The 26,820-nt window shown below is 44.0% G+C and overlaps 1 protein-coding gene across 4 annotated transcripts in view; it reads left to right on the forward strand.

Annotated features, from left to right (window-relative positions):
• Positions 1 to 26,820, forward strand: part of ltbp1 (latent transforming growth factor beta binding protein 1) — a 140,868-nt gene that overhangs the window by 17,354 nt on the left and 96,694 nt on the right. For all 4 annotated transcript variants that reach the window (XM_071379522.1, XM_071379518.1, XM_071379521.1 and 1 more), the window contains exons 4-5: positions 17,132 to 17,265; positions 23,170 to 23,337. In XM_071379522.1, coding sequence (XP_071235623.1) covers positions 17,132 to 17,265; positions 23,170 to 23,337 — 302 coding nt within the window. The remainder of the gene's footprint in view (positions 1 to 17,131; positions 17,266 to 23,169; positions 23,338 to 26,820) is intronic.

A 26,820-nucleotide genomic window follows, 5' to 3' on the forward strand; every position in this document is an offset into this window, starting at 1 on the left:
TTTACTCATTTCATATGTATATACTGTATTCTAGTCAATACCATCCTATTCCACGATTGCTGTATGTATACTATTCTATCCTACGTATTCTACAGATACGTATAGTAAAAACGACATATTCTATTCACATACTGTCCATAATGTCTATACATCCCACCATATTTATATGGTGTATATATATATACATACATACATACTCACACTCACTCCGGACTCCAACATTGCTCATCCTAATATGTATATATTTCTTAATTCCATTCTTTTACTTTTAGATGTGTGTGTATTGTTACCTATTACCACACTGTTGGGGCTAGGAACACAAGCATTTTGCTACACCCGCAATAACATCTGCTAAATATGTGTATGCGACCAATAATATTTGATTTGATTTAATCAATTTGAGAGTTTACGGTTCACCTGTCTTGACTGACCGTGATTGGTTGTACCTCTGTTTGCCAACACGAGTCACCGGTTGACATGGTGGTGTCCTTATCTTACTCTCTGGGAAGCTGTCATTATGCAAACTGAAAGACATCCTCCAATGATTTTTTTTACTTTTACTGTTGAAAAGCGATATCCCAAGTATAAGCAGTAAAGTACATACACTAAAGGGTAAAAAATATTTTTTTTGCAACCTTTTTTTTTGTTTTTGTTGACACAACTGCAAACTTCAAGGAGTTAGTCTGATGGGAATCTGTGGCAACTTCCCTCCCCCTTGCTTGAGGGACAAAGAGGAGCAACAGAGAACAAAAGAGGAGGGCCACCCCCCTCACTTGCGTTATATAATGACTTGGACCACCTATTGAGATGTTAGGTAAATCAGGTGTTAAATGAGGTGAAGGGATGACTGAAGTGCCACTTAAAGCTCAATAGCAACTCAACAGACTGCAGTTGCCACTACATCGGGGGACAGACAGGGATAGGCAGGAGGGCTACCTCACTGGGGGTGCTGCTGCTTCAGTTTAGAGAATGTGTTCTAAACTTCTTTCGATGCCCTGACCTAATCATCCCTGAACATTAAATGAACAGTGTCCTACCTAATGTCACCTGTTAGCAGGCTATTGTTACTTGATGATGTTCACTTTCAAATTACAATTCCTTTCATGTACACACATTTTGCTGTATGCCAAGAGTCATAGGAATGTTCCTCTTGCAGGTATTTCTGGATCGAAGGGTGTCTGTCGGTGACAATGGCGTCTATTTTCACATTCTCTCCCTCCAGGAAATTCAGACTTCTGAACAGTCCTTCCTTCTCCATGTGTATGCTGTTGCCCACTTCATTGCTCTAGAGGAGAGATGGTTATGAAACTACTACAAAGCTGTATATCTACAGCTTTAGAATATAGATAATAAAATGATTATTTCACCTGAACAAGTCAGAGGCCCAGTACTTTGCCAGTTGTAAAGACCATTGATGTATAGCTTCCATATTTTGCACAGTGACCTATAGTGGTGATATGGTTCACTGAGTTTACTCTACAAGAGCAAATCATAAAGACCTTGTCATACAGTGCCTTCAGAAAGTATTCGATATCACTTGACTTATTCCACATTTTGTGTCACAGTCTAAATTCAAAAATGTATTAAATATTTTTTTCTAACTCATCTACCCATACCACATAATGTTGATGAGATTGACAAATTTATTGAAAATGAAATACAGAAATATCTCATGTATATACTGTAAGTATTCACACCCCTAAGTCAATACTTTGTAGAAACACCTTTGGCAGCAATTACAGCTGTGAGTCTTTCTGGGTAACTCTCTAAGAGCTTTCCACACCTGGATTTTGTAACATTTGTCAATTATTATTTTCAAAATTCATCAAACTTTGTCCAATTGATGGTTGATCATTGCTAAACAACCATTTTCAGGTCTTGCCATAGATTTTTAAGTAGATTTAAGTCAAAACTAGAACTCAGCCACTCAGGAACATTCACTGTCCTCTTGGAAAGCAACTCCAGTGTAGATTTGGCCCTGTGTTTTAGGTTATTGTCCTGCTGAAAGGTGAATTAATCTCCCAGTGTCTGGTGGAAAGCAGACTGAACCACGTTTTCCTCTAGGATTTTGCCTGTGCTAAGCTCCATTCCATTTCTTTTTTATCCGGAAAAACTCCCCAATCCTTAATGAATACAAGCATACCTATTACATGACACAGCCACCCCTATGCTTGAAAATATGGAGAGTGGTAATCAGTAATGTGTTGTATTGGATATGCCCCACATATAACAATTTGTATTCAGGACAAAAAGTGAATTGCTTTGCCACATTTTTTTAAGTATTACTTTAGTGCCTTGTTGCAAACAGGATGCATGTTTTGGAATATTTTTATTCTGTACAGGCTTCCTTCTTTTCAATCTGTTAGTTAGGTTTGTATTGTGGAGTAACTACAATATTGTAGATCCATCCTCAATTTTTCCTATCACAGCCATTACACTTTTAAAGTCACAATTGGCCTCATGGTGAAATCCCTGAGCAGTTTCCTTCCCCTCCGACAACTGAGTTAGGAAGGACGCCTGTGTCTTTGTAGTGACTGGGTGTATTGATACACCATCCAAAGTGTAATTAATAACTCAACGGGATATTACATTTCTGCTTTTTTCTTTTTACCAATCTACCAATATATGCCACCCTTTGCGAGGCATTAGAAAACCTCCCTGGTCTTTGTGGTTGAATCTGTGTTTGAAATTCACTGCTCGACTGAGGGACCTTACAGATAATTGTATGTGTGGGGTACAGAGAAGAGGTAGTCATGAAAAAAACATGTTAAACACTATTATTGCCCACAGAGTGAGTCCATGCAATTTATGTGACTTGTTAGGCACATTTTTACTCCTGAACTTATTTAGGCTTGCCATAACAAACGGGTTGAATACTTATTCACTCAAGACATTTCAGCTTTTCATTTTTTTATTCATTTGTTAAAATTTCAAAAAACGTAATTCCACTTTGATATTATGGGGTATTGTGTGTAGGCAAGTGACAAAACATCTAAATTTAATCCATTTTAAATTCAGGCTGTAACACAAGTAAATGTGGAAAAGGTCAAGGGGTGTGAATACTTTATGAATGCACAGTTTATAGTATTGTGGTACATGTGGTGTCTACCTGGTGTGTCAGCTCACATGTCCCCACCAAGTGTCATAGAAGCTTGCTTTGAAGCCAGCTGAATGAGGGCCCTCTAGTCAGTCTTCAACTACCAATAGATGATAAGATTTAGCAGTTCACTGAGATGGTCGTAGTGTGCAGATAGTCTTCACCTGCAGCGCTGAGAGGAACTGGAAAAAGGCAGGCCATCAGAAACCAATGAAATCTACATTACATAAACACCAAGTTGAATACTGGTAAGTGAGTAAATATATGCCTTATTGAATTTGACAAAGGATCCACCACTGAATGCTGTGGCTGCTGACATGCACAATGACTAAGGTGCCTACGGTGGGTTTATCAAGGCTACAGGTGGGGGAGCACACAGGTCAGGAACGGAATAACTGCAGGAGACCAGAGTTCATAGATGATGTACTTAGAAGCCAAGTGCAAAGGAAACAAAAGCAAATAACTACATGAAGCCAAAGATTTTTTATAAATGTTTTGTGTTAAAGCCTAGCAATTAGGTGCAGGTCTACTACACATGTGATCAGGCATCATGACACTACAGGTAAATGGGGTTAGTCAATCAATCAAGTTTATTTTATATAGCCCTTCGTACATCAGCTAATATCTCGAAGTGCTGTACAGAAACCCAGCCTAAAACCCCAAACAGCAAGCAATGCAGGTGTAGAAGCACGGTGGCTAGGAAAAACTCCCTAGAAAGGCCAAAACCTAGGAAGAAACCTAGAGAGGAACCAGGCTATGAGGGGTGGCCAGTCCTCTTCTGGCTGTGCCGGGTGGAGATTATAACAGAACATGGCCAAGATGTTCAAAATGTTCATAAATGACAAGCATGGTCAAATAATAATCAGGAATAAATGTCAGTTGGCTTTTCATAGCCGATCATTAAGAGTTGAAAACAGCAGGTCTGGGACAGGTAGGGGTTCCATAACCGCAGGCAGAACAGTTGAAACTGGAACAGCAGCAAGGCCAGGTGGACTGGGGACAGCAAGGAGTCATCATGCCCGGTAGTCCTGACGTATGGTCCTAGGGCTCAGGTCCTCCGAGAGAGAGAAAGAAAGAGAGAAGGAGAGAATTAGAGAGAGCCAAGATGTTCAAAATGTTCATAAATGACAAGCATGGTCAAATAATAATCAGGAATAAACGTCAGTTGGCTTTTCATAGCCGATCATTAAGAGTTGAAAACAGCAGGTCTGGGACAGGTAGGGGTTCCATAACCGCAGGCAGAACAGTTGAAACTGGAACAGCAGCAAGGCCAGGGGGACTGGGGACAGCAAGGAGTCATCATGCCCGGTAGTCCTGACGTATGGTCCTAGGGCTCAGGTCCTCCGAGAGAGAGAAAGAAAGAGAGAAGGAGAGAATTAGAGAGAGCATACTTAAATTCACACAGGACACTGGATAAGACAGGAGAAGTACTCCAGATTTAACCAACTGACCCTAGCCCCCCGACACAAACTACTGCAGCATAAATACTAGAGGCTGAGACAGGAGGGGTCAGGAGACACTGTGGCCCCATCCGATGATACCCCCGGCCAGGGCCAAACAGGAAGGATATAACCCCACCCACTTTGCCAAAGCACAGCCCCCGCACCACTAGAGGGATATCTTCAACCACCAACTTACAATCCTGAGACAAGGCCGAGTATAGCCCACAAAGATCTCCACCACAGCACAAATCAAGGGGGGGCGCCAACCCAGACAGGAAGATCACGTCAGTAACTCAACCCACTCAAGTGACGCACCCCTCCTAGGGACGGCATGAAAGAGCACCAGTAAGCCAGTGGCTCAGCCCCTGTAATAGGGTTAGAGGTAGAGAATCCCAGTGGAGAGAGGGGACCGGCCAGGCAGAGACAGCAAGGGCGCTTCGTTGCTCCAGAGCCTTTCCGTTCACCTTCACACTCCTGGGCCAGACTACACTCAATCATATGACCTACTGAAGAGATAAGTCTTCAGTAAAGACTTAAAGGTTGAGACCGAGTCTGCGTCTCTCACATGGGTAGGCAGACCATTCCATAAAAATTGAGATCTATAGGAGAAAGCCCTGCCTCCAGCTGTTTGCTTAGAAATTCTAGGGACAATTAGGAGGCCTGCGTCTTGTGACCGTAGCGTACGTGTAGGTATGTACGGCAGGACCAACTCGGAAAGATAGGTAGGAGCAAGCCCATGTAACGCTTTATAGGTTACATAATATGTAATATGTAATATGATCAAATTTCTTGGTTCTAGTCAGGATTCTAGCAGCCGTATTTAGCACTAACTGAAGTTTATTTAGTGCTTTATCCGGGTAGCCGGAAAGTAGAGCATTGCAGTAGTCTAACCTAGAAGTAACAAATGCATGGATTAATTTTTCTGTATCATTTTTGGACAGAAAATGTCTGATTTTTGCAATGTTACGTAGATGGAAAAAAGCTGTCCTTGAAACAGTCTTGATATGTTCGTCAAAAGAGAGATCAGGGTCAAGAGTAACGCCGAGGTCCTTCACAGTTTTATTTGAGACGACTTTACAACCATCAAGATTACTTGTCAGATTTAACAGAAGATCTCTTTGTTTCTTGGGACCTAGAACAATCATCTCTGTTTTGTCCGAGTTTAAAAGTAGAACGTTTTCAGCCATCCACTTCCTTATGTCTGAAACACAGGCTTCTAGCGAGGGCAATTTTGGGGCTTCACCATGTTTCATTGAAATGTACAGCTGTGTGTCATCCGCATAGCAGTGAAAGTTAACATTATGTTTTCGAATAACATCCCCAAGAGGTAAAATATATAGTGAAAACAATAGTGGTCCTAAAACGGAACCTTGAGGAACACCGAAATTTACAGTTGATTTGTCAGAGGACAAACCATTCACAGAGACAAACTGATATCTTTCCGACAGATAAGATCTAAACCAGGCCAGAACTTGTCCGTGTAGACCAATTTGGGTTTCCAGTCTCTCCAAAAGAATGTGGTGATCGATGGTGTCAAAGGCAGCACTAAGGTCTAGTAGCACGAGGACAGATGCAGAGCCTCGGTCTGACGCCATTAAAAGGTAATTTACCACCTTCACAAGTGCAGTCTCAGTGCTATGATGGGGTCTAAAACCAGACTGAAGCATTTCGTATACATTGTTTGTCTTCAGGAAGGCAGTGAGTTGCTGCGCAACAGCTTTTTCAATTTTTTTTGAGAGGAATGGAAGATTCGATATAGGCCGATAGTTTTTTATATTTTCCGGGTCAAGGTTTGGCTTTTTCAAGAGAGGCTTTATTACTGCCACTTTTAGTGAGTTTGGTACACATCCGGTGGATAGAGAGACGTTTATTATGTTCAACATAGGAGGGCCAAGCACATGAAGCAGCTCTTTCAGTAGTTTAGTTGGAATAGGATCCAGTATGCAGCTTGAAGGTTTAGAGGCCATGATTATTTTCATCATTGTGTCAAGAGATATAGTACTAAAACACTTAAGTGTCTCTCCCGATCCCAGGCCCTGGCAGAGCTGTGCAGATCCAGGACAGCTAAGCCCTGGAGGAATACGCAGATTTAAAGAGGAGTCCGTAATTTGCTTTCTAATGATCATGATCTTTTCCTCAAAGAAGTTCATGAATTTATTACTGCTGAAGTGAAAGCCATCCTCTCTTGGGGAATGCTGCTTTTTAGTTAGCTTTGCAACAGTATCAAAAAGAGGTTAGTTAGCATAATCTTTTGACAATAGGTCTTGTATCTAGTACATGCCAGACAAACCTTGCAGGTCGTTGTGTGTGTATAGCTAGCTACCTAGCTTGCTAGCCCAATTGCGAGACGATGTTATTATGCATTGTCACTGAAGGATGGTCAGCAATTATGCAGGAAATTTGCAAACGCATACCCTTTATCTTTAATTTTTTTTATTTAACCTTTATTTAACTAGGCAAGTCAGTTAATAACAAATTCTTATTTATAATGATGGCCTACCAAAAGGCAAAAGGCCTCCTGCGGGGAGTCTGGGATTAAAAATAAAATAAAAATATAGGATGAAACACACATCACGACAAGAGCGACAACACAACACTACATAAAGAGAGACCTAAGACAACAACATAGCATGGCAGCATCACATGACACCACAGCATGGTAGCAACACAACATGACAACAACATGGTAGCAACACAACATGGCAGCAGCACAAAATTATTGGGTACAGACAGCAGCACAAAGGGCAAGAAGGTAGAGACAACAATACATCACGCAAAGCAGCCACAACCGTCAGTAAGAGTGTCCATGATTGAGTCTTCGAATGAAGAGATTGAGATGTAACTTTCCAGTTTGAGTGTTTGTTGCAGCTCGTTCCAGTCGCTAGTTGCAGCGAACTGAAAAGACGAGCGACCCAGGGATGTTTGTGCTTTGGGGACCTTTAACAGAATGTGACTGTTAGAATGGGTGTTGTATGTGGAGGATGAGGGCTGCAGTAGATATCTCAGATAAGGGGGAGTAAGCATCAACCAGTGGGTCTTGCGATGAGTAAACAGAAATGACCAGTTTACAGAGGAGCATAGAGTGCAGTGATGTGTCCTATAAGGAGCATTGGTGGCAAATCTGATGGCCGAATGATAAAGAACATCTAGCCGCCCGAGAGCACCCTTACCTGCCGATCTATAAATTATGTCTCCGTAATCTAGCTTGGGTAGGATGGTCATCTGAATCAGGGTTTGTTTGGCAGCTGGTGTGAAAGAGGAGCGATTACGATAGAAGAAACCAAGTCTAGATTTAACTTTAGCCTGCAGCTTTGATATGTGCTGAGAGAAGGACAGTGTACCGTCTAGCCATACTCCCAAGCTCTAAACCTGAGGGTTAGAGGTAGTAATCACACCTGTAGGGAGAGAGGCATTCTTCTTACCAAACCACATGACCTTTGTTTTGGAGGTGTTCAGAAGAAGGTTAAGGGTAGAGAAAGCTTGTTGGACACCAAGAAAGCTTTGTTGTAGAGCGTTTTACCCAAAAAACAGGGAGGGGCCAGCTGAGTATAAGACTATCATCTGCATATAAGTGGATGAGAGAGCTTCCTACTGCCTGAGATATGTTGTTGATGTAAATTGAGAAGAGCGTGGGGCCTAGGATTGAGCCTTGGGGTACACCCTTGCTGACAGGCAATGGCTGAGACAGCAGATGTTCTGACTTTATACACTGCACTCTCTGAGAGATGTAGTCAGCAAACCAGGCCAAAGACCCCTCAGAGACACCAATACTCCTTAGCCGGCCCACAAGAATGGAATGGTCTACCATATCAAAAGCTTTGGCCAAGTCAATAAAAATAGCAGCACAACATTGCTTAGAATCAAGGGCAATGGTGACATCATTGAGGAGCTTTAAGGTTGCAGTGATACATCCATAACCTGAGCAGACACCAGATTGCATACCAGAGAGAATATTATAGACATCAAGAAAACCAGTCAGTTGATTATTGAAAAGTTTTTCCAGCACTTTTGATTAACAAGGCAACATAGAAATAGGCCTATAACAGTTAGGATCGGCATGATCTTCCCACTTTAAATAAAGGATGTACCGTTGCTGCCTTCCAAGCAATGGGAACCTCACCAGATAGGAGAGACAGGTTAAAAAGGTCAGAGATGGGCTTGGCGATTATAGGGGCAGCAACCTTAAAGAAGAAAGGGTCTAAACCATCTGACCCAGATGTTTTTTGGGGGTCAAGTTTAATGAGCTCCTTTAGCAACTCGGACTCCGTGACCGCCTGCAGGGAGAAACTTTGTAGCGGGGCAGGGGAAAAAGAGGGATGAGCATTTGGCCAAGTCGCATTAGAAGAGGTGGGAGATGAGGAAATGTTGGACGGGCAAGGAGGCATGGCTGAGTCAAATAGGAATCCTGACTTAATGAAGTGGTGATTAAAAAGCTCAGCCATGTGCTTCTTGTCAGTAACAACCACATCAACTTTAAGGGACATGTGCAGATGTGAGGAGGAAGGTTTATTATCCAGGTCTTTAACTGTTTTCCAGAACTTCTTGTGGTTAGACCCACAGAGAGAGACCGCTCCTTAAAGTAACTAACTTTGGCCTTCCGGATAGCCTGAGTGCACTTATTTCTCATTTGCCTGAACGAGAGCCTGTCAGCCTGAGTATGCGTGTGCCGAGGCTTTCGCCAAATGCAATGCTTGAGGTGGAGTAACTCTGCAAAGTCACGGTCAAACTAAGGGCTGAACCTGTTTTTTATTTACATTTTCTTTATGGGAGCATGTTTGTTAACAATATCACTGAAAATATCAAAAAAGAAGGTCCAAGCGTCTTCAACAGAGGGGATCAAGCTGATTCTATACCAATTTACAGAGGACATGTCGTGAAGGAAGACTTGCTCATTAAAGTTTTTTAGCAAGAGTCTATGACAAATTTGGAGTCATACCTTGTGGGATTGGTAATAATCTGAGAAAGATTTAGGGAGTCCTATTGCTTTAGAACTTGGATTGTCATGCTTTGTTTACATAATTGGCTTTTATTAGCGAGCAAAGGTAACTACAGCAAGCCAAGGTATAACCAACTAAAAGACTGCATTCAGCTGTAAAACTAGCTAGTAAGCTAAATATCCAAAAGTTTTTAGATGACCAGGGCAAAACATTTACACCAAGGCAAACATATTACTCATCACAACAGCAAGGGTGAGCTATCGTACCTATCAGATCCTTCACTAACGTTAGAGTTGAAGGATTCGTCTACACGGGGACTTTTTAGGTCCGTCATCTTTCCCAGCATTCCAACCATCTTCGCTGGCATTATGGACTTGTTGGGAAGATTTTTTTTAATCGCCGGAGGGCTTCTTTCAGTTTCTGTAATGACAGCTTCCCAAAGAGTAAGATAAGGACACCAAAATTTCAACAGGTGACTCATGTGGTGGCAAACAGGGGTACAACCAGTTAAAAAATCACTGGAGTCAGTCTTTAATGGCTCTCTAGTCCCCTCTATTCAATGTTATTAGTTAGTTCTAGTTATGAATTGCTGAGAATATACAGAATTGTTGTTTTTATTGTGACATACACCCCGGATAGGTGCAGTGAAATGTGTTGTTTTACAGGGTCAGCCATAGTAGTATGGCGCCTCTGGAGCAAATTAGGGTTAAGTGCCTTGCTCAAGGGCACATCAACAGTTTTTTTCACCTTGTCGGCTCGTGTATTTGAACCAGCGACCTTTCGTTTACTGGCCTAAAGCTCTAACCGCTAGGCTACCTGTGTACTGTGCCAACATTAAATGGCATTGTCACATGACTAATTATTTGGTAGGTAGTTTAAGTTGTTTTTACAGACTTGCTGGATACTGTTTCTAAGTTGGAAGTAATTCATGGAAAAATATACTCTTATATATTTTACCAGGTTATTATTTCCAAACTTAAGGTATGCAAAATGATGGTTTTCCCCTGTGTATTTGAATCCTTACAGCCCCAGACACAATGTTTCTGCATATGTTGTCTTCATTGATCATTTTTATGAGGGGAGATGTCTTGAAGCAGTCCTGCACAGGTGCTGAACTCTTTAGGTTCCCTAACTTGTTGGTTTTGTCTTGAAATACAACCCAGTGTCCTTTCTTAAGCTGGAGCTGTAGAAAAATGTATGAGAAGTGAGCCTCCATTTGGGTGGGTTGGCCTGTCTGTCTCCAGACTCCTGTCAGAGGTCCTCAAAAAAAACTCAATGGTGTTGTGGTAGGCAGTGTAGAGTAAGGGGGAGACACAGGTATCACCTCACCAATCACAGTTGAGAGAGAGCGTGGCTGAGACCAGCAGTCCCCTCAATCAGGGGATAACATGACAAATCTCTGCTTTGATGGATGTTGTCTGCGAGACGCTCATGTTCTGCCAACTGGCCTCAGCACTCGTTCCATACCAGCATTCCTCACTCCTCAAGTCTTCATGTGCAGGAAAACCACATTACCATCAGTCCCTCTCACTACAGGGAAATCATTTGTCCTGCAAATTGTTTGAAACTGTGATTTGTATCAGGTTTTCAACACCCCAATGTTTTTGATATTGTCTGAAGGCCAAGAATCTCCTCCATGCTCCTTGGGGTTGGTGAAGTTAGTGAGCGGGAACTTTACAAGAACAGTAGCCCATCATTACTTTCGGTACAGTATGTATGGATTTTATTCATGGTCTCGTACACGGACAACCTTGACTGTAAAAACGTTCCCCTGATTTTTAGTTTTTTTAGTTTTATGTTTTCACTATTGTTTTTCTTCTATTTCAGTCCAACTGAAGCTTGGCTAGCTGGCCTAAGTGAGTTATGGTATTGTCAATTAGGAATGATGAAACGAAATCTTTCCACCTGGGGTAGAGCAGAAAGGAGAATTGGTGGGTGGTATGCTATAGGTCTAAATCGTCCATATAGTTGATATGTCCCTTAAAAAGAGATGCATTAAGTAACCAATGCGGAAACCATGGACCATCTTTTGAGAATAGGTGGGACTATCAGTTCACAGCTGCTGATTAGGTTTACTGTTAAAGGAGTAGTTCACTAGTTTACAACTTGATGTTAGATGGTTCCTCCCCTTGAAAGTAGCCTATGGGCCAGAAGAAACTGTGATCAGTTTCTCCTGGCCCAGTTCAGTTTTCTTTAAAGAGCCACTACAAATTACTGCTAAGTTTAGCCACCACCAGCTAAGAATCAATGGAAGTGAGCATGTTATGAATGTGAGCATGTTTCTTAATTTTTTTTACATGGCCAAATCACCTTTTAATATCATGAATCCAAATATGAAGTTGATTTGAATTGCTATCAGGTGATTTTGACATTCTTTTTTGAAACATCACTTCAAAAAAACTGAACTGTAGATTGTAGTTTATTATGGCCCATCAACTACTTTTAGGGGGAGGAACCATTTAACATCAAGTTGTAAAATAGTGAACTACTCCTTTAAAGTAGAACAGTTTTATCAAGCTCAATAGTTTCTTTATCAAAATATGTTTAGTATGTGTCGAGATCGACTAAGGTGACCTTGTACTGCACCCAATATTTTTAAATTGCATTCTTAAACAATTCCAATTGAATTAATCTAATCCTCACTGTTTTTCTGTGGAGGTAATTACCATGTTGGAGATGGTTTGGGTAAGAGCTGCACCTTTTGCCAAAGTCAATGGGCCAACTAGAAGCATGTGGAAGAGCTTAACACATAGCTCCCAGTACTTACTACATGTGTTCCCGTCTCATTTAAATCAGGGGAAAGAAAGCCGCTGAGTTTTATTGATGGAGAAATAAACGTAAAGTTTTTTTTGTCTGTGTTGAGGGTAACCCTGGGATAAGTCTCTCTTGGCTCATCTGTGCTCTGGGTGGCACAGAATCTGGTTGATTGGTGACCTGTAAAATGTCTCTCACAGACAACTAAGATTATTTGGCAAGTGCACATTTACCTCAGTCTGTCCTCCCTCTCCTTCTGAACTCCAATGAAATCAGGGGCGGCAGGTAGCCTAGTGGTTAGAGCGTTGGACTAGTAACCGAAAGGTTGCAAGATTGAATCCCTGCGCTGACAAGGTAAAGATCTGCCGTTCTTCTCCTGAACAAGGCAGTTAACCCACTGTTCCTAGGCCGTCATTGAAAATAAGAATTTGTTCTTAACTGACTTGCCTAGTTAAAAAATAAAATATAACTATCAACAAGACACGAGAGGATAAAATACAGGTTGTCCATTCTGAACGGAGATAGACTCTCCAATGTGTGGCTCTTGCACTGCTCATGTTTAATGTGTTTTTCATAAAAATGTTGGTGGAAATTATAAAAAGTAGTCCTTGTGCATAGTTGTATTATTTGTTTAACTTTGCAATCGTTGGTTTTTGTTTGACATACAGTGCATTCGGAAAGTATTCAGACCACTTGACTTTTTCCACTTTGTTATGTTACAGCTTTATTCTAAAATTGATTAAATGTTTTTTGCCCCCTCATCAATCTACAAACAATGCCCCATAATGACAAAGCAAAAACAGGTTTAGGCATTTTTTCAAATGTATACATAAAAAAAACTGGAAATATCACATTAACGAAAGTATTCAGACCCTTTACACAGTACTTTGTTGAAGCACCCTTTCACAGTAATTACGGCCTTGAGTGTTCTTGGATATGACGCTAAAAGCTTGGCACACCTGTGTTTGGGGAGTTTCTCCCATTCTTCTCTGCAGTTCCTCTCAAGCTCTGTCAGGTTGGATGAGGAGCGTCACTGGACAGCTATTTTCAGGTCTCTCTAGGTCTGTTGCGGTGACCGTATTACCGCCACACCGGCGGTCACGGGTCATGAAGGCAGTCAAATTCCTTGTGACCGTTTAGTCACGGTAATTAGTCTTCTCCAAACTCTACCAAACTTGCTAACTGCCTTGTACTCAGCACTCTATTGTCCCCTTCCCCAGTTCTGTGGCTCGACACAATCCTGTCTTGGAGTTCAATGGACAATTCCTTCAACCTCATGGCTTGGTTTTTGCTCTGACATGCACTGTCAACTGTGGGACCTTATGTAGACAGGGGTGTGCCTTTCCAAATCATGTCAAATCAATTGAATTTACCACAGGTGGACTCCAATCAAGTTGTAGAAACATCTCAGGGATGATCAATGGAAACAGGATGCACCTGAGCTCAATTTCAAGTCTCATAGCAAAGGGCCTGAATACTTATGTAAATAAGGTATTTCTGTAAAAAAATCTAATCTAAATTTGCTAACATTTCTAAAAACCTGTTTTCGCTTTGTCATTATGGCCTATTGTGTATAGATGTGGGAGAAAAATCTTTAATCCATTTTAGAATAAGGCTGTGACTTAACAAAATGTGGAAAAAGTCAAGGGGTCTGAATACTTTGAGTCTGTCAGTCAGTGGTAAAAAAAAATGGGTGGGTCAATTTTGATCGCCGGTTGTGTCAAAAAAGTAATGCTCCCTGTACTTTTAATGTGTTTTTCTGCAAAAGGTGAGTAAACTGTTGTGCAAAGAAAAAGTGGGTAAACTGTGTTTACTTGCGTTTACACTCCCACTACACCACTGGTGCCGTTTGAGGGTTGGTGTGGCAATGTTCCCTCTAAAAAAAGGGGAGCATTACTGTCACTTTTTAGTCTGCTCTCCAAGCAGGGCTTTGATGTGACCGGGGGGCTGGAATATGTTTCTCCTTTGTTCAAACACATTACATCAGACAGGCATTTGAGCATGGCAAACGCTGCAGATTAGATCGCCATTTGGAAAGAGAGACAGAAGAGAAAGACAACTAAGGACTGTTGTAAAATACTCTCTCTCAATTCAATTTAGTTTTGCTCCTACGTAAAACCAACCTTATCCTAGCTAATCCACATAGACACAGTAGCAAGCATACCACATAATGTAAATATAGGCCTACAATTATGTTATAAAGGGAGGTATGTACTGTATGAGCATAAAAGTGTTTTGATTTTCTGCCCCCAAGGGGCCATAAAGGAATGTCAGCTACTGGAATTACAGCCAATCAAACGCCATCTCATAGAAACCCATAAACAGTGAATAACACAACAAAATCAAATCAAAGTTTATTGGTCGCATACACAAACTTGCAGGTGCAGCGAAATCCTTGTGTTTCTAGCTCCAACAGTGCAGTAATACCTAGCAATAAAAAAAACAATTCACACATAATCCATAAAAAGAAAAAGTTATAGGATGATCTATGACTAGAATATAATAATATAATATAATATGTACAGTACCAATCAGAAGTTTGGACACACCTACTCATTCAAGGGTTTTTCTTTATTTTTACTATTTTCTACATTGTAGAATAATAGTGAAGACATCAAAACACATATGGAATCATGTAGTAACCAAAAAAGTGTTGAAAATCAAATATAGTTTATGTTTGAGATTCTTCAAAGTAGCCACCCTTTGCCTTGATGACAGCTTTGCACACTCTTTGCATTCTCTCAATCTCAAATATAAAATATATTTCGATTTTTTTGCTTACTACATGATTCCATAAGCGTTATTTCATCGTTTTGATGTCTTCACTATTAGTCTACAATGTAGAAAATAGTAAAAATAAAGAAAAACCCTGGAATGAGTATGTTTGTACAAACTTTTGACTGGTAGTGTACATGTAAAGTGCTTGAAACAGTATGTACACATTATTAAATTGACCAGTGTTCAATGACTCTATGTACATAGGGCAGCCGTCTCTAAGGTGGAGGGTAGAGTACCGGGTGGTAGCCAGCTAAAACAGTGACTAGGGTTCAGGGCAGGGTACTGGGCGGAGGCTGGCTAGTGCCGACTGTTTAACAGTCTGATGGCCTGGAGTTAGAAGCTGTTTCTCAGTATCTTGGTCCCAACTTTGATGCACCTGTACTATCTCCATGAATGGGTGGTGGTGGGGGATGAAAGCAGGCACATGAGAAGCCGTGCCAAGTGTCAGTGCTGCTGTGTTCAGCCCTTGATGCCCCAACCCCCCGCCACCACACTCTGCCCCTTAGGATAAAACAAGATGTAATCCGTTCAGATTCCTTGAAGTCCCAGTGTTTGATAGTGTGTGTGAGTGAGAGGGGGGAATGAAGATGAAAGGGAGGAGTCAGCTGTGGAAGCAGACTCACATGAGATGAGATGATCACATCGAGGTTAACCGTAAAGTTCAAGCCCACATCCGTGGGTGGCCTGGAGAGACAACTTCACTGTGTGTCCGTCTGTCTCTGTTTGTCTGTCTGTCTGTCTGTGTGTGTGTCTGTCTGTGTGTTGCTAGGACTTGAATATGGGACAGGAGGGCATCATACAAGTCTGTCACAAGTGTGTTTATTTTATGTTAGATGTGAATACAATACTCATTGCAGTAGCTTGATGAAGGCTTCTAGCTAGCTGTTGTTGAGATGAAATGTAAATGAAATACATAGCTTTTTATGGGAACAGGGACTTGACTGCGCCTCTGCTAATGATAAGCTATTTATTGGCCAGCACATTGTCTCCTGTAGGCATATGAAGATTGTTCAGACCTCTGATAAGTTAGTACGTCTCCAATGTTTTGTCTCTTTATCCTCCCCCTTTATTACCTATTAGAAACGGCTCTCAACACCACCCATGTTGTTGTGCTCTTTTTTTCTCCTGACAAAAAGAATAGTATTTCTGTCCTTTGACCTCTGTTTCCATGACCCCGACCTGTCTGAGTGGTTTTAGTGCAGCGGCTGACAATTTGATACTGTTATGCTGTAAAGGACAAACAACTTTAGTACTGCTGTCTCTGGCGATATTGCTCAGCACCAGATGACCAGATTTCTCTTCCTCTTGTGTAAACCAGTCACATTTCATTTGAACTGAGGGACGTTTTACAGAGTGGTTAGGAGTAGAGGCTTTGCGCGGCTGTGTTTGGATTGTTTTGTCCTACTTCAATCCCATGTTATCCTCACCCTCGTCCTCTTGCCCACTCACCCCCCCACTCTGCTCTCCATACTCCACTGTTGTTTTTTCACTCTGTGTGTCATGTTTGATTGGGCCTTGTCAGGGGGTCTACAGGGCGGTCTTGTTGTTTTGGACCAGCTCCCACCCCCCTCCTCTCTCCCCTCCCTCCCACAGTGTTTAGGATGTGTCTGGGTTTCCTCACCCGTCTCACCAGGAGAGATTAGGTTCATCCTCTGGGCTTCTGGGAAGTGCTTTTGTCTCATGTCCCTCTGAGTGGGAGGATATGAGATGACTGCCGACGTGATTTAAGCCCCCCCATCATCTTCACCTAGGAGGTGTGGGCCTTGGAGGTGTGGGCCTTGGAGGTGTGGGCCTTGGAGGTGTGGGCCTTGGGAGTGTGGGCCTTGGGAGTGTGGGCCTTGGGAGTGTGGGCCTTGGGAGTGTGGGCCTTGGGAGTGTGGGCCTTGGGAGTGTGGGCCTTGGGAGTGTTGGCCTTGGAGGTGTGGGCCTTGGGAGTGATCACGAAGGTCAAAGCGTTGATACAGTCATCAAGTATAGCTCTCTGCAGAATATTTATTTCACCCGTTGCTTTTGTTTCTGTTGCAGATTTAACCCTGTGATTGTATGGTACACGTTTCAGAACTCACTACGTAGATGAGGTTGTTCTTTACCGTGTTTGACTGTGTTTTTTGTCTCCCTTTCAGAAGCCGACCTGGTAGCCAGCAGTTTGTCCGGAAGCCCAAGTACTACAACACACACACCACACACTCCCAGACGCACGTCCAACACCAGCCTGACAGACCCATTCCCCTGACGGTGGAACACAACCCCATCCATGGTGAGTAGCCCACCTCCTTTATCCCATCCTGTTACTGTATTAACTCCTCCTAAGCTCCATAGGAACACGTTCCTCCCTTTAGGAAGGTTCGCTACTGGACTGACAGTTGGCTTTATTTAAACTCTACCCACAGATATTAACATCATACGAAATGAAAGCCTTTGGAGGCTTGGAAGTGTATCTGAAACACCCGGTGATTTAATGTTCTTAACTGACTTGCCTAGTTAAATAAAGGTTCAATTTAAAAAATGTGTCAAGAGAAGCTGAAAAACAGTCATCTTAACTCATAGGGAAGGACTATGTTGTCCCAAACCTCTTCTGTCAAATCAGCTTGTATTTTCTAAGTGATGATTTTGTGAGTCTGAGGCCTTTCCAGCACTTTGCCAGCCATTGATTCTGTGGTGGTAAGCAAAGTCCTCAAACACATTAAAGATGTTGTTTCACAAATGAATTAGATTTATTAATACAAGTATCATCGGCTCGGTATTAAGATTTCTGAGCTCTCCCAGGCACGGCATTTCTCCCAGGCACGGCAGTTCTCCCAGGCACGGCAGTTCTCCCAGGCACGGCAGTTCTCCCAGGCACGGCAGTTCTCCCAGGCACGGCTTTGCTGGCACGGGGCAGACTGGGGACGACTGAACCCGGGGTTTGGAAAGTTCTGTGACAGGGTGACAGTCTCTCTCTACTTTCTCTCCTCATTGAGTGAACCGCACGACATCAGCTAGTGTCAGCGGATCCAGCTGAGCCAATTACACTGGTCTGTTTGTTGTTTCAGGGCTGGTGATTGATCGGGTCGACCGTTAATCACTGCCAAATGGACACGGTAGCAGCGCTTTAGTTAGGTCAGCCTGTCATTATTTTTGCATGGGGTTTGGGCTGCGCCCATTTCTCACGTTACGGGAGCCAATGCGATTACAGCACTGTGCAGTGGCCTGCTCTCCCCCTGTGGAATAGGTTCCTGCTGTACTCTGTGTCAACAGTCATATAACAACACACACAGCCTAATTGGGTCACTGATGTTATCCCAATCACTGTGTGGAAGGTGCATTCAAGTTTATATGCTCTTTATTGTCCCCCACAATGAAAATGGAAGGGAGGACTACGGATATCTCAGACACCAATGGCCCGATTTTGGACGAAATGTGGGTGAATAATGCGTCTTGCCATAGAGAACCGCCATTTACAAAATTGGCCCAAGGGGGGCGCTATAGTAATCACTTGAAATTCCAAACTTTGAACAAGCACATCTCCTGTCCCATTTGAGCTTGAATTGTTGTCACTAATTGGGCCAAGGGCGGGGCGCTGCAGGTTGGTTGAAGCCAGATTGGTTATGGTAATTGGAGATTTAGCTTATGGCGAGCAAGAGAACATGAAATGGTATGTTAGTCCTTAGATGGGTTCTCGACATGAACATCTGTCACATTGTCAGCTGCCTCTAGTCAGATAAGTCACTGAATGTTAAATTGATGATCTTACTCAATGGATAAAAAGTAGCAGTTGTTCCTTATGGGTATATACAGTACACACACATCTACTGTAATGCTGTACGGGTGTGGGGAATGCAGAGCTTGAAGTTGGGCAGCAATTGGATTGTTCAAATTGCAGCCTCAGCGGTAATGGCATAAAGAGTTAAGCATTGCCTGCTGCTCGGCGCTGTCTAAAATGAATTATTAGCCTCATTTTGTGAGGGCAATTTCAGATAAAGGCAGGGAGTGGGAGAGAAAATGAAATGACAGAGCAAGACGATAGACTGTCACACAACGGAGAACCCCTCAATTGCTGAAACAACAAGTGCCACAGATGTGAGAGGCCATCTACAGTGTGCTGAGCTGTTGAATACCTGTTATCTGCTCCTCTTAATGCTCCCCCACTGAATAGCCTCGCGGCCCTCGCCATGGAAGATGCATTATCTTCCATTTAAACACTTTACAATGGGGCCGAACAGTTAAATCATTTTGAAAGTGAGACCCATGAATGGCATGATGATTACCCCTCTCATGGTATGTATTTAAAGTAACTGCTCAGTGAAAATCTCACTTTTTAAAAGTTCATATTCTGTTAACTCGTACCCAAATAATGTTGTTGACTCATCCTGTTCTCGTACCCTTCAAAACCCGCACCATAAAATTGTATATATAATTATTATTTTTTAAATAAAATGCTTAGTGTTTCCTCAAAGAAAATGATGCCATCTCCCTGAGGAGGATGAGTTGGCCAATCAGCGGTCTAGAGGAGGATGAACTGGCCAATCAGTGGTCTACTTGCATGAATATTTTTAATGACCGGTAAAGGCCCACACCATTTTATTGTTGGGGTATGCCCACACCATTTTGTTGTTGGGGTATGCCCACACCATTTTGTTGTTGGGGTATGCCCACACCATTTTGTTGTTGGGGTATGCCCACACCATTCCAACACAAAAAGCTGCTTTTTAGCATACTTAATTAAACATTTTTGGAAGGAAAATTATTTCACTCATATTGTAAGTAATTATAGGTCATATTTCATGTAAACACTGGGCAGTTACTTTAATGTTATGCATCTGATATGCTGTACACCTGAAGGTATACTCTACTGTGTTGGCAGAAGATATAAATATTTTAACCTCCTGTTAGACTTCCCAGTGGGCGTCTGCTTAGGTAAATAAGGTTAGATGAACTTGCTGACCTGAAAGGGAATGGCACCATGTCTGTCTGAGCAGACAGTCTCTGTGCTATTAATGGAGAAGTCCGTAGACACAACAGACTCCGTGGGTCTCTGTGAGTCTGTCTGCGTTTTCCTCCCACTCCCCTCTGGGGCCTTGTGGCTGCAGTCCTCAGGCAGCCCCAGCCTGGCCACACAGCTACAAATAACTCCAGTCCACTTTGATATAACTCCAGTGTGGGACCACCAGGGATATGACCAGACATCAGAGAGATAGAGACGGAGAGGAGGGAGGGAAGACCGAAAGAGAGAAGGGACGAAAGGGAAGATGCATTCCTTTTTATGACCTCTACTGTATCTGTACAAGGGCACAATAGAACTCCATCCCCTTCTGTCTTCTGCCCATTAAAAAAAAGAGTCAAGGCACAAAAAGCTTTTCTCCATATTGCGAAACACTTACCCGTAGATACCCATGTCCCAGTGAATGGCCTCTCAGGCCTTCGCCTCCAAATTAGTAGGGACGTCACTGTTGGTTTTAGCCCAGTATGCGGTGGTGTCGGTGTGCTGCCTGCCTGCTTGAGTAGCAGACAGGGGAGAATGTTTGTGCTCCTAAATCGCCCGCAGCCTTCCTGTCAGCCCTGTCCCACGCGACAGACAGCCTGTCAGCAGCTAGCTATGGGGCCGTGTCTGGGAAAGCCATTCTTCCCGCCTGTCCCTCAGCTCTACCACACAGACAGACAAACTAGGTTCCCGCTGTGTTTTGTATACCGTCGCGCTGGAAGGCTACACTTGGCCTTGGAGACTGCTCTCTCCCCCCCATACGGGGACACTTTGGACTCCTAGAGGTCCACCAGAGGGGCTCAAAAGAAGACCCTCTTTTCCCATGGGGACTCGCTCTCTCCATACCCCCCTCCCCATCCCGCCATTCTAGCCCCCCTGTGTGTTCCCCGCTAAATGATGTCTGTGTTCTCTCTAAGGCGCCCCTCCAGCATCTCTCTCCATATGCTCCACAGAGCTGGGGATGTCTGCCGTGCCGTGCGAAGGACCCGCTTGCACACATTTGGAGGCAGAGTAGGGATGGAGGGAGGGCTGCTGGGGGTTTGAAGGCGGACATGTTTCATCACTGCTGTGGCCAGGGACTCTGTGCTCCGAGCCATGTGAGAGTGGTTAAGGCTTGTGTTGAACATGGTGCAGGGGAAGAGCTGTCAGACAGCAGGCACAGAGCCCTCTATAGATCTCTATGTGCTGGGGAATGTGATGTGTTTCCAAGGCCTCTCCTGTCCATACATCTCCATATCTCCTGACAGTGGTGATACCCAGGCCTTCACTGAATGAAAGTGCTTGTGGTGGTAGCATAAGCACCCAGAATCCCCAGAGCGTAAAGAGCCACAAACTACTGGGAAGTAATGGCCGAATGATGCTCAGCCCCCAGGGAGAAGCCAGAACGCTTGAGATGAGATGATGGATTGAGACCGCCATAATACGGCGAATGCCAGAGTGCAGAGAGACTGAACGGAGTGAGAGGTGATGTCTGAAAAGTGACACACCACTGGCTGAACTCTGGGTAGTCTGGCGCGATGGATGGTGCAGTATAGCAGACACAGAAAGCCCTGGTGTGACATGGGGATTATACTGCAGGTAAAGAATGCAGGACCTTTCAGCAGGCAGCAGCAGTGTGATGGAGAGGTTGATGGTTTGTGTGTGGATCCCTACCAGGAGCCAGAGGAGCTGAGCCTGATATGTCTACAGGGTCTTAAAGGAGCAGAGCAGGTTGTTAAAGCCCCCCCCCCCCCGTCAGCTCTCCCATGCCAGACTCTGTCAGAGCAATGCTCATTCCTACATGGAAATGACTGGCAAAATAGACTTTATAAACTCTTTTAAATACTATGTCTACTATGTATATGGTACAATTGGCTCACATTTAAAACCAGCTGTCTATTGGTCTTTGGCTTTTGACGACATCATATTAATTCCACTTTTATATCGACCTATTTTTTTCACCTTATAGCAGATATTAAGGCAGCCCAAAGCCTCTAATTCAGTGGTTTTGCCTGCTCTCTGGTTTAGAGAAAAAGCCCTCTCTCCCTTTGGCAATGCTCCCTGCATCTCTGCTCTGTCTGGTGTGAACAGCTGACAGCCGCAGACGAAACGTTGAGCTCAGGAGTCTGGGGTTTGGGGGAAGTTTGGAACGGTGGGGGGGGCTGCCAAGAAGTAAAGAGAAGACGTAGAGAGAGACGTTGGTGCAGGGAAAAGTAAGAAGTGAAAGGGAGAAAACAGGAAGGGAAGCTGTGGAACTTTCTATAGAGACTTGTGTCACTGGATGCAGAAAAGTAGAAAGGCTCAAGTTGGAGGAGGATAGTCTGGGAAGGGATGCGGTAGACCCAGGACAGATGTTTGTGGTCAATACTCTTCTCTCTGTCTCACTAGTCTCTCTCTCTCTTTCTCTGTGTCTGTCTGTCTCTGTGCCTGTCTGTCTCTGTGCTTGTCTGTCTCTGTGCCTGTCTGTCTCTGTGCCTGTCTGTCTCTGTGCCTGTCTGTCTGTTTCATATGAGGGCTGGGTTTGGTGTTTAGGGGGAGGATAGGCGAATGGGCGGGCGGACAGGCGGGTAGACTCGTTTTCTCTCAGTAACGTGGGCAGGCGTGACTGCATCCTAAAGTGCAGAGAGAGAAAGTGAGAGAGAGGTGATCTCAGGAGGACACACAGCAAAGCATTTTGGGAGGGCTTTCTTTCAAACAGAGGTGCCAAAGTCCTTGAAAATGTGCTAGGTGGGAGACAGGAGAGAAAGGGAGGGAGAAAGTGAGAGAGAAAGGGGGATAAGCAGAAAAGCCAGGGCCGACTAGGCTGCCATGCCCACTCTATCCGTCTTGGAATAAAGCATGGCATCTGCCAATACCCACCTCTCAGGGAACTTGACTTTTTATGAAGAATTGGAGTGCATCCCAGAGTTTTGTTTGCTGAACTCTCTCCCTCAGTTTTTTCTCTTCCCCTCCTCATGTTTCAGAGACGCCACCGGATTTAGGAGCAGTTGGAGAGAGAGGGAATGAAAGAGAAAGAGAGAGGGGAAAAGAGAGACAACCGTAGTATATGTGAATAGAGGACAACAGTCATTTCAGTTATTGTTTTGACTGAAACTATTTGTCGGTGATCGTTCGTGACAGGCACACAAGGTGATACTAACTAACCAATGGATACGAGACTGACGAGACTCCCCCTTCTCTCCCTCTTCTTTCTGCTGGTGTGCTGTGCGTCCCGGCTGGCAGTGGGGAACCACACAGGCCGGATCAAGGTGGTCTTCACACCCACCATCTGCAAGGTGACCTGCACGGGGGGCCGGTGCCAGAACAACTGTGAGCTGGGCAACACCACCACCATCGTCAGTGAGAACGGCCATGCCGCAGACACCCTCACCGCCCCCAACTTCAGAGTAGGTGAGTGATCTCCGGTTTCCGTCCTGTGCTCATCCGATGTGGTTGCTGCCTTGTGTCTGGTGCATGATGGGATAGAAGGCATCTGAATTCCGGATGGTTATTATGCTGTGTGTGTTTAGGTCAATACATTGAGTTCTGTCATGTACGTTCTATGTCTCACACTGTCTGCATTCTGGATGAGGTCTTAAGCTATTTGGATGATTCATGTTTACATTGCGGCGTTTTCCTGCATAACAGTATAGTTTCTGACACACATCTTATATAACATATCCAAATGACCGTTCAATACAGGAGCACAATAGGTGGGTGTTGCAGACCGTGGAAAAGTCTAGCGCGTTAACCTGCCTCAGTACTTCTAAGGAGCTCACCGCTGTCTGCTCTATCCTGTTCTTGACACAGACATGTGGGAAGACCCAAAGAAGATGAATTCCTGTCTGACTCCGCAGCAGACACAGATACGAGAGGTCTCGCTCTGGTTCTGCGACGCACGGTCAATGTGGCTATCCCTATAGAGTCAGCATTCCTGATGCATATTGTACAGTTTGACGTTGTTGATAGGGCCATAGTAAAAACATAATTATAGCTCTTCACTATGTATTGTGTTACTCATTTTGTGGTTCAAGATATTTATTTTAATCATCACTAAATACCTGTATTTTGTGAAGTGAATGCACATTTTGCAGTATAGATTAGCGAATGTAGCAGTCTTTTCCTGCTCTTTTGTGAAGATCTGCAGCCCAGGGCGCTGGTCTGTCTGTGTGACTGTCTCTTTAAATGAACGCACCTGGAGTAGTGTCAGTCTAATGTACCTGTCGAGACCTGCAATCTGTCCCAGGCCTGCTCTCCCCTCCCTGCTGAGAGCCAGGAGAGCTGTGAAGTAGCACACGTCCAGAGCTTAGAAAGGGGAGAGCTGAGATTTATTTGCGGTGTGCAGGCCATCTCCAGCAGCAGAAATAGAATAAATCCCATGTTTGTTTATCATAACTGGAGTGTTGAAAGAGGAGGAGGGAGAATGTTGTTTCATTATAAGAAAAGGGGGGGATGTGTCCCTGCTTGCAACAGGGTGTTGGCCAAATAACACGCTTACCAAGCCCATAACAAGCTTTAGTTGTTTTGTGATTTGGGACACTTTTATCCAGGGTGAGGTGCAACTGTAGTTTTTACCAACTTAATACTGTACGAAATGCCCCTCTGCTGTTGGAGGCTCTGCGAAGGAACATTTAACTTTATAGTCCTGTGGAAAGAGGTGTATTAATCGTGGTGGGATTGTACTGCACTGTTATGTGCAATTAAAACACAATACATCTATTCAGAATATGAATGGGAACAATTTGATGAGGTTGGGGGGGATTGGGGACAACAAAGGTGTTGAGGTGAGGGAGGAAAAACACGCTGGTGATTTAAGCATCCGTCTGATTTCTAATTTTTCTCCACATTTCTTCTGGGCTGCTGTCCTACCTAGTCAGCGCTCAGGTCTGTAGGGCTGGTGGTTTTGGGCTGCCACATTACCCTCGGTCGCCGATGGAGACAGCCCCTCCTCTCCTGCAGTCCAACTCTGCTCGACATGCATCTGGAAAGAGAGCTTGACCCAGCTGCACAGTTTACTACTGTACAGTCTGCTGTCTGGCAGTTTATATAACAGTCTCATTTGGTCCTCATCAGCTCCTTACTGATAAGGGAATTAAGTTTCTCCCTCGCTTTCTCTCTATCTCTATCTCTATCTCCTACTCTTTTTGACCCCTCCTCTGTGTCTCTCTACTGTCACAGTATTCTATGGGGGATAAGAAACCCTTTTAGTGTTGTTTTTCCATACCTCAGTGGTCTGTATCATACTTTTTGGTGTATTGGGTCCTAGATGTGTGCAGTCCATGTCTAAGTAGTGTGAGCCTCCTGGATCAGCCCAGGCTTCCTTATTAAAGATGGCCATGGCTGTCAGTTCATTTTGTGTGTCACCTGCGCTGTCGTCCATATCACCACATTTAGGGTCAGATTAAACTAAATGGATTCTTGGGGAAGTCAAGAAGGAGGGAAGTATTTTCAACATTCTTCTATCTGTTATCTTCATACAACACCTCTACAAATATGTTCCACTTTGGGAAAGAGGTAAAGAAAGAATCTGACTGATTTTCTCATTTCTCGGGCCAATTCCATTCATTTCCTAATTCCTCGGGTAACCTGTTCACTTTTTACAGAGGTGAGGAGGGCTGTTGACTTTGGTTGGAGGTCGTTGTCTGGAGGCCTATGTGTCTGGGGTCCTGTATGAGACTTGATTAATGAGCATTACACAGTAATAGTGCGTTTAGGCTTTCACTGTGCCAAAGGAGTGTAATCAGGTGTTTGGTCAGTGCCTAATTGAAAGCATGTGGCTCCCGGGGAAGGAAAAAAGTCTGCAGCCGTCTCTCTCTCTCTCTCTCTCTCTCTCTCTCTCTCTCTCTCTCTCTCTCTCTCTCTCTCTCTCTCTCTCTCTCTTTCTCTTTCTCTTTCTCTTTCTCTCTCTTTCTCTCTCTTTCTCTCTCTCTCTCTCTCTCTCTCTCTCTCTCTGCCCTGTAAAGGAGAGTGCCAGGTATTTAACCGAAACACTTTCACTGAGTTTTATAAGCTCCCTTCACTCCCACGTACGCAAGTTGTGGCTGGATGATCGTCTGGTGGAGAATATAACCTGTAGCTATTGAGGAAAGGGAGAGTTCAGAGGTTGCCAGTGGCGGAGCATGCTGGGGAGTTTATGATCTGTGCAGCGCCAGTCTTATATGGAGCTGGAGATGGCTGGAGTTGACTAATCCTCTTGTAGCTGTCATTTCCTCCTTTCATTAGTTTATAATCGCCGCACTGTCATTTTTTCCCCCTCCCTCCACGTTTATTTCCTTCTCTGTAGATTTTTTTTTTTGTCATCCCTACCTGGCAGTCAGGAAAGCATGGCACTGTATTTACAGTCTCAGTGGACAGGCTGCCTGCGGTGGAGGGGGGGAAAGCGATGGGGGCTTCTCCGGCTGCCAGAGACTGTGCCCGCAGTAAACACCAGGCACTAGCCTCTATCGTGAGTCTAGGGTTGCCTCGTCTGGGCCAACCTGCCTTACTGCTCTAACCACTAAGTGGGATTTTTCTGTGATGTGCCAGACACCGCGTCTTAAAATCTCATTAGGCACCCAGGGGACCTGCACTATGTTGCCGCTGACCCAGCCTCATCTAATCACACTGCCTAGGCCCGTGGAGGGAGCACAGCAGCCTGCCTTAATGACCAACCTCCAGGGCTCCGCTCCTCACTCTCTTTCACTCTCTCACGCTCCACTCCTCAGTGGATGAGGAGGAAATTAGTCAGCGTGTATGTGCTTGTTCCTGTTTGTGCATGGGTGTTCACTGTATCTGTGTGTGTGTTTCCACTGTCCACCAGGTGAAATTAAACCATTTTATTCTGTGTGGTAGTCAGAGGATACATCTGGAGCGCATAAGACTGTGGCTGATTATGGGACTTAGGTACGGTCGGTC

The sequence above is a fragment of the Salvelinus alpinus genome, chromosome 32 (genome assembly GCF_045679555.1).
Source record: "Salvelinus alpinus chromosome 32, SLU_Salpinus.1, whole genome shotgun sequence".
NCBI lineage: Eukaryota > Metazoa > Chordata > Actinopteri > Salmoniformes > Salmonidae > Salvelinus > Salvelinus alpinus.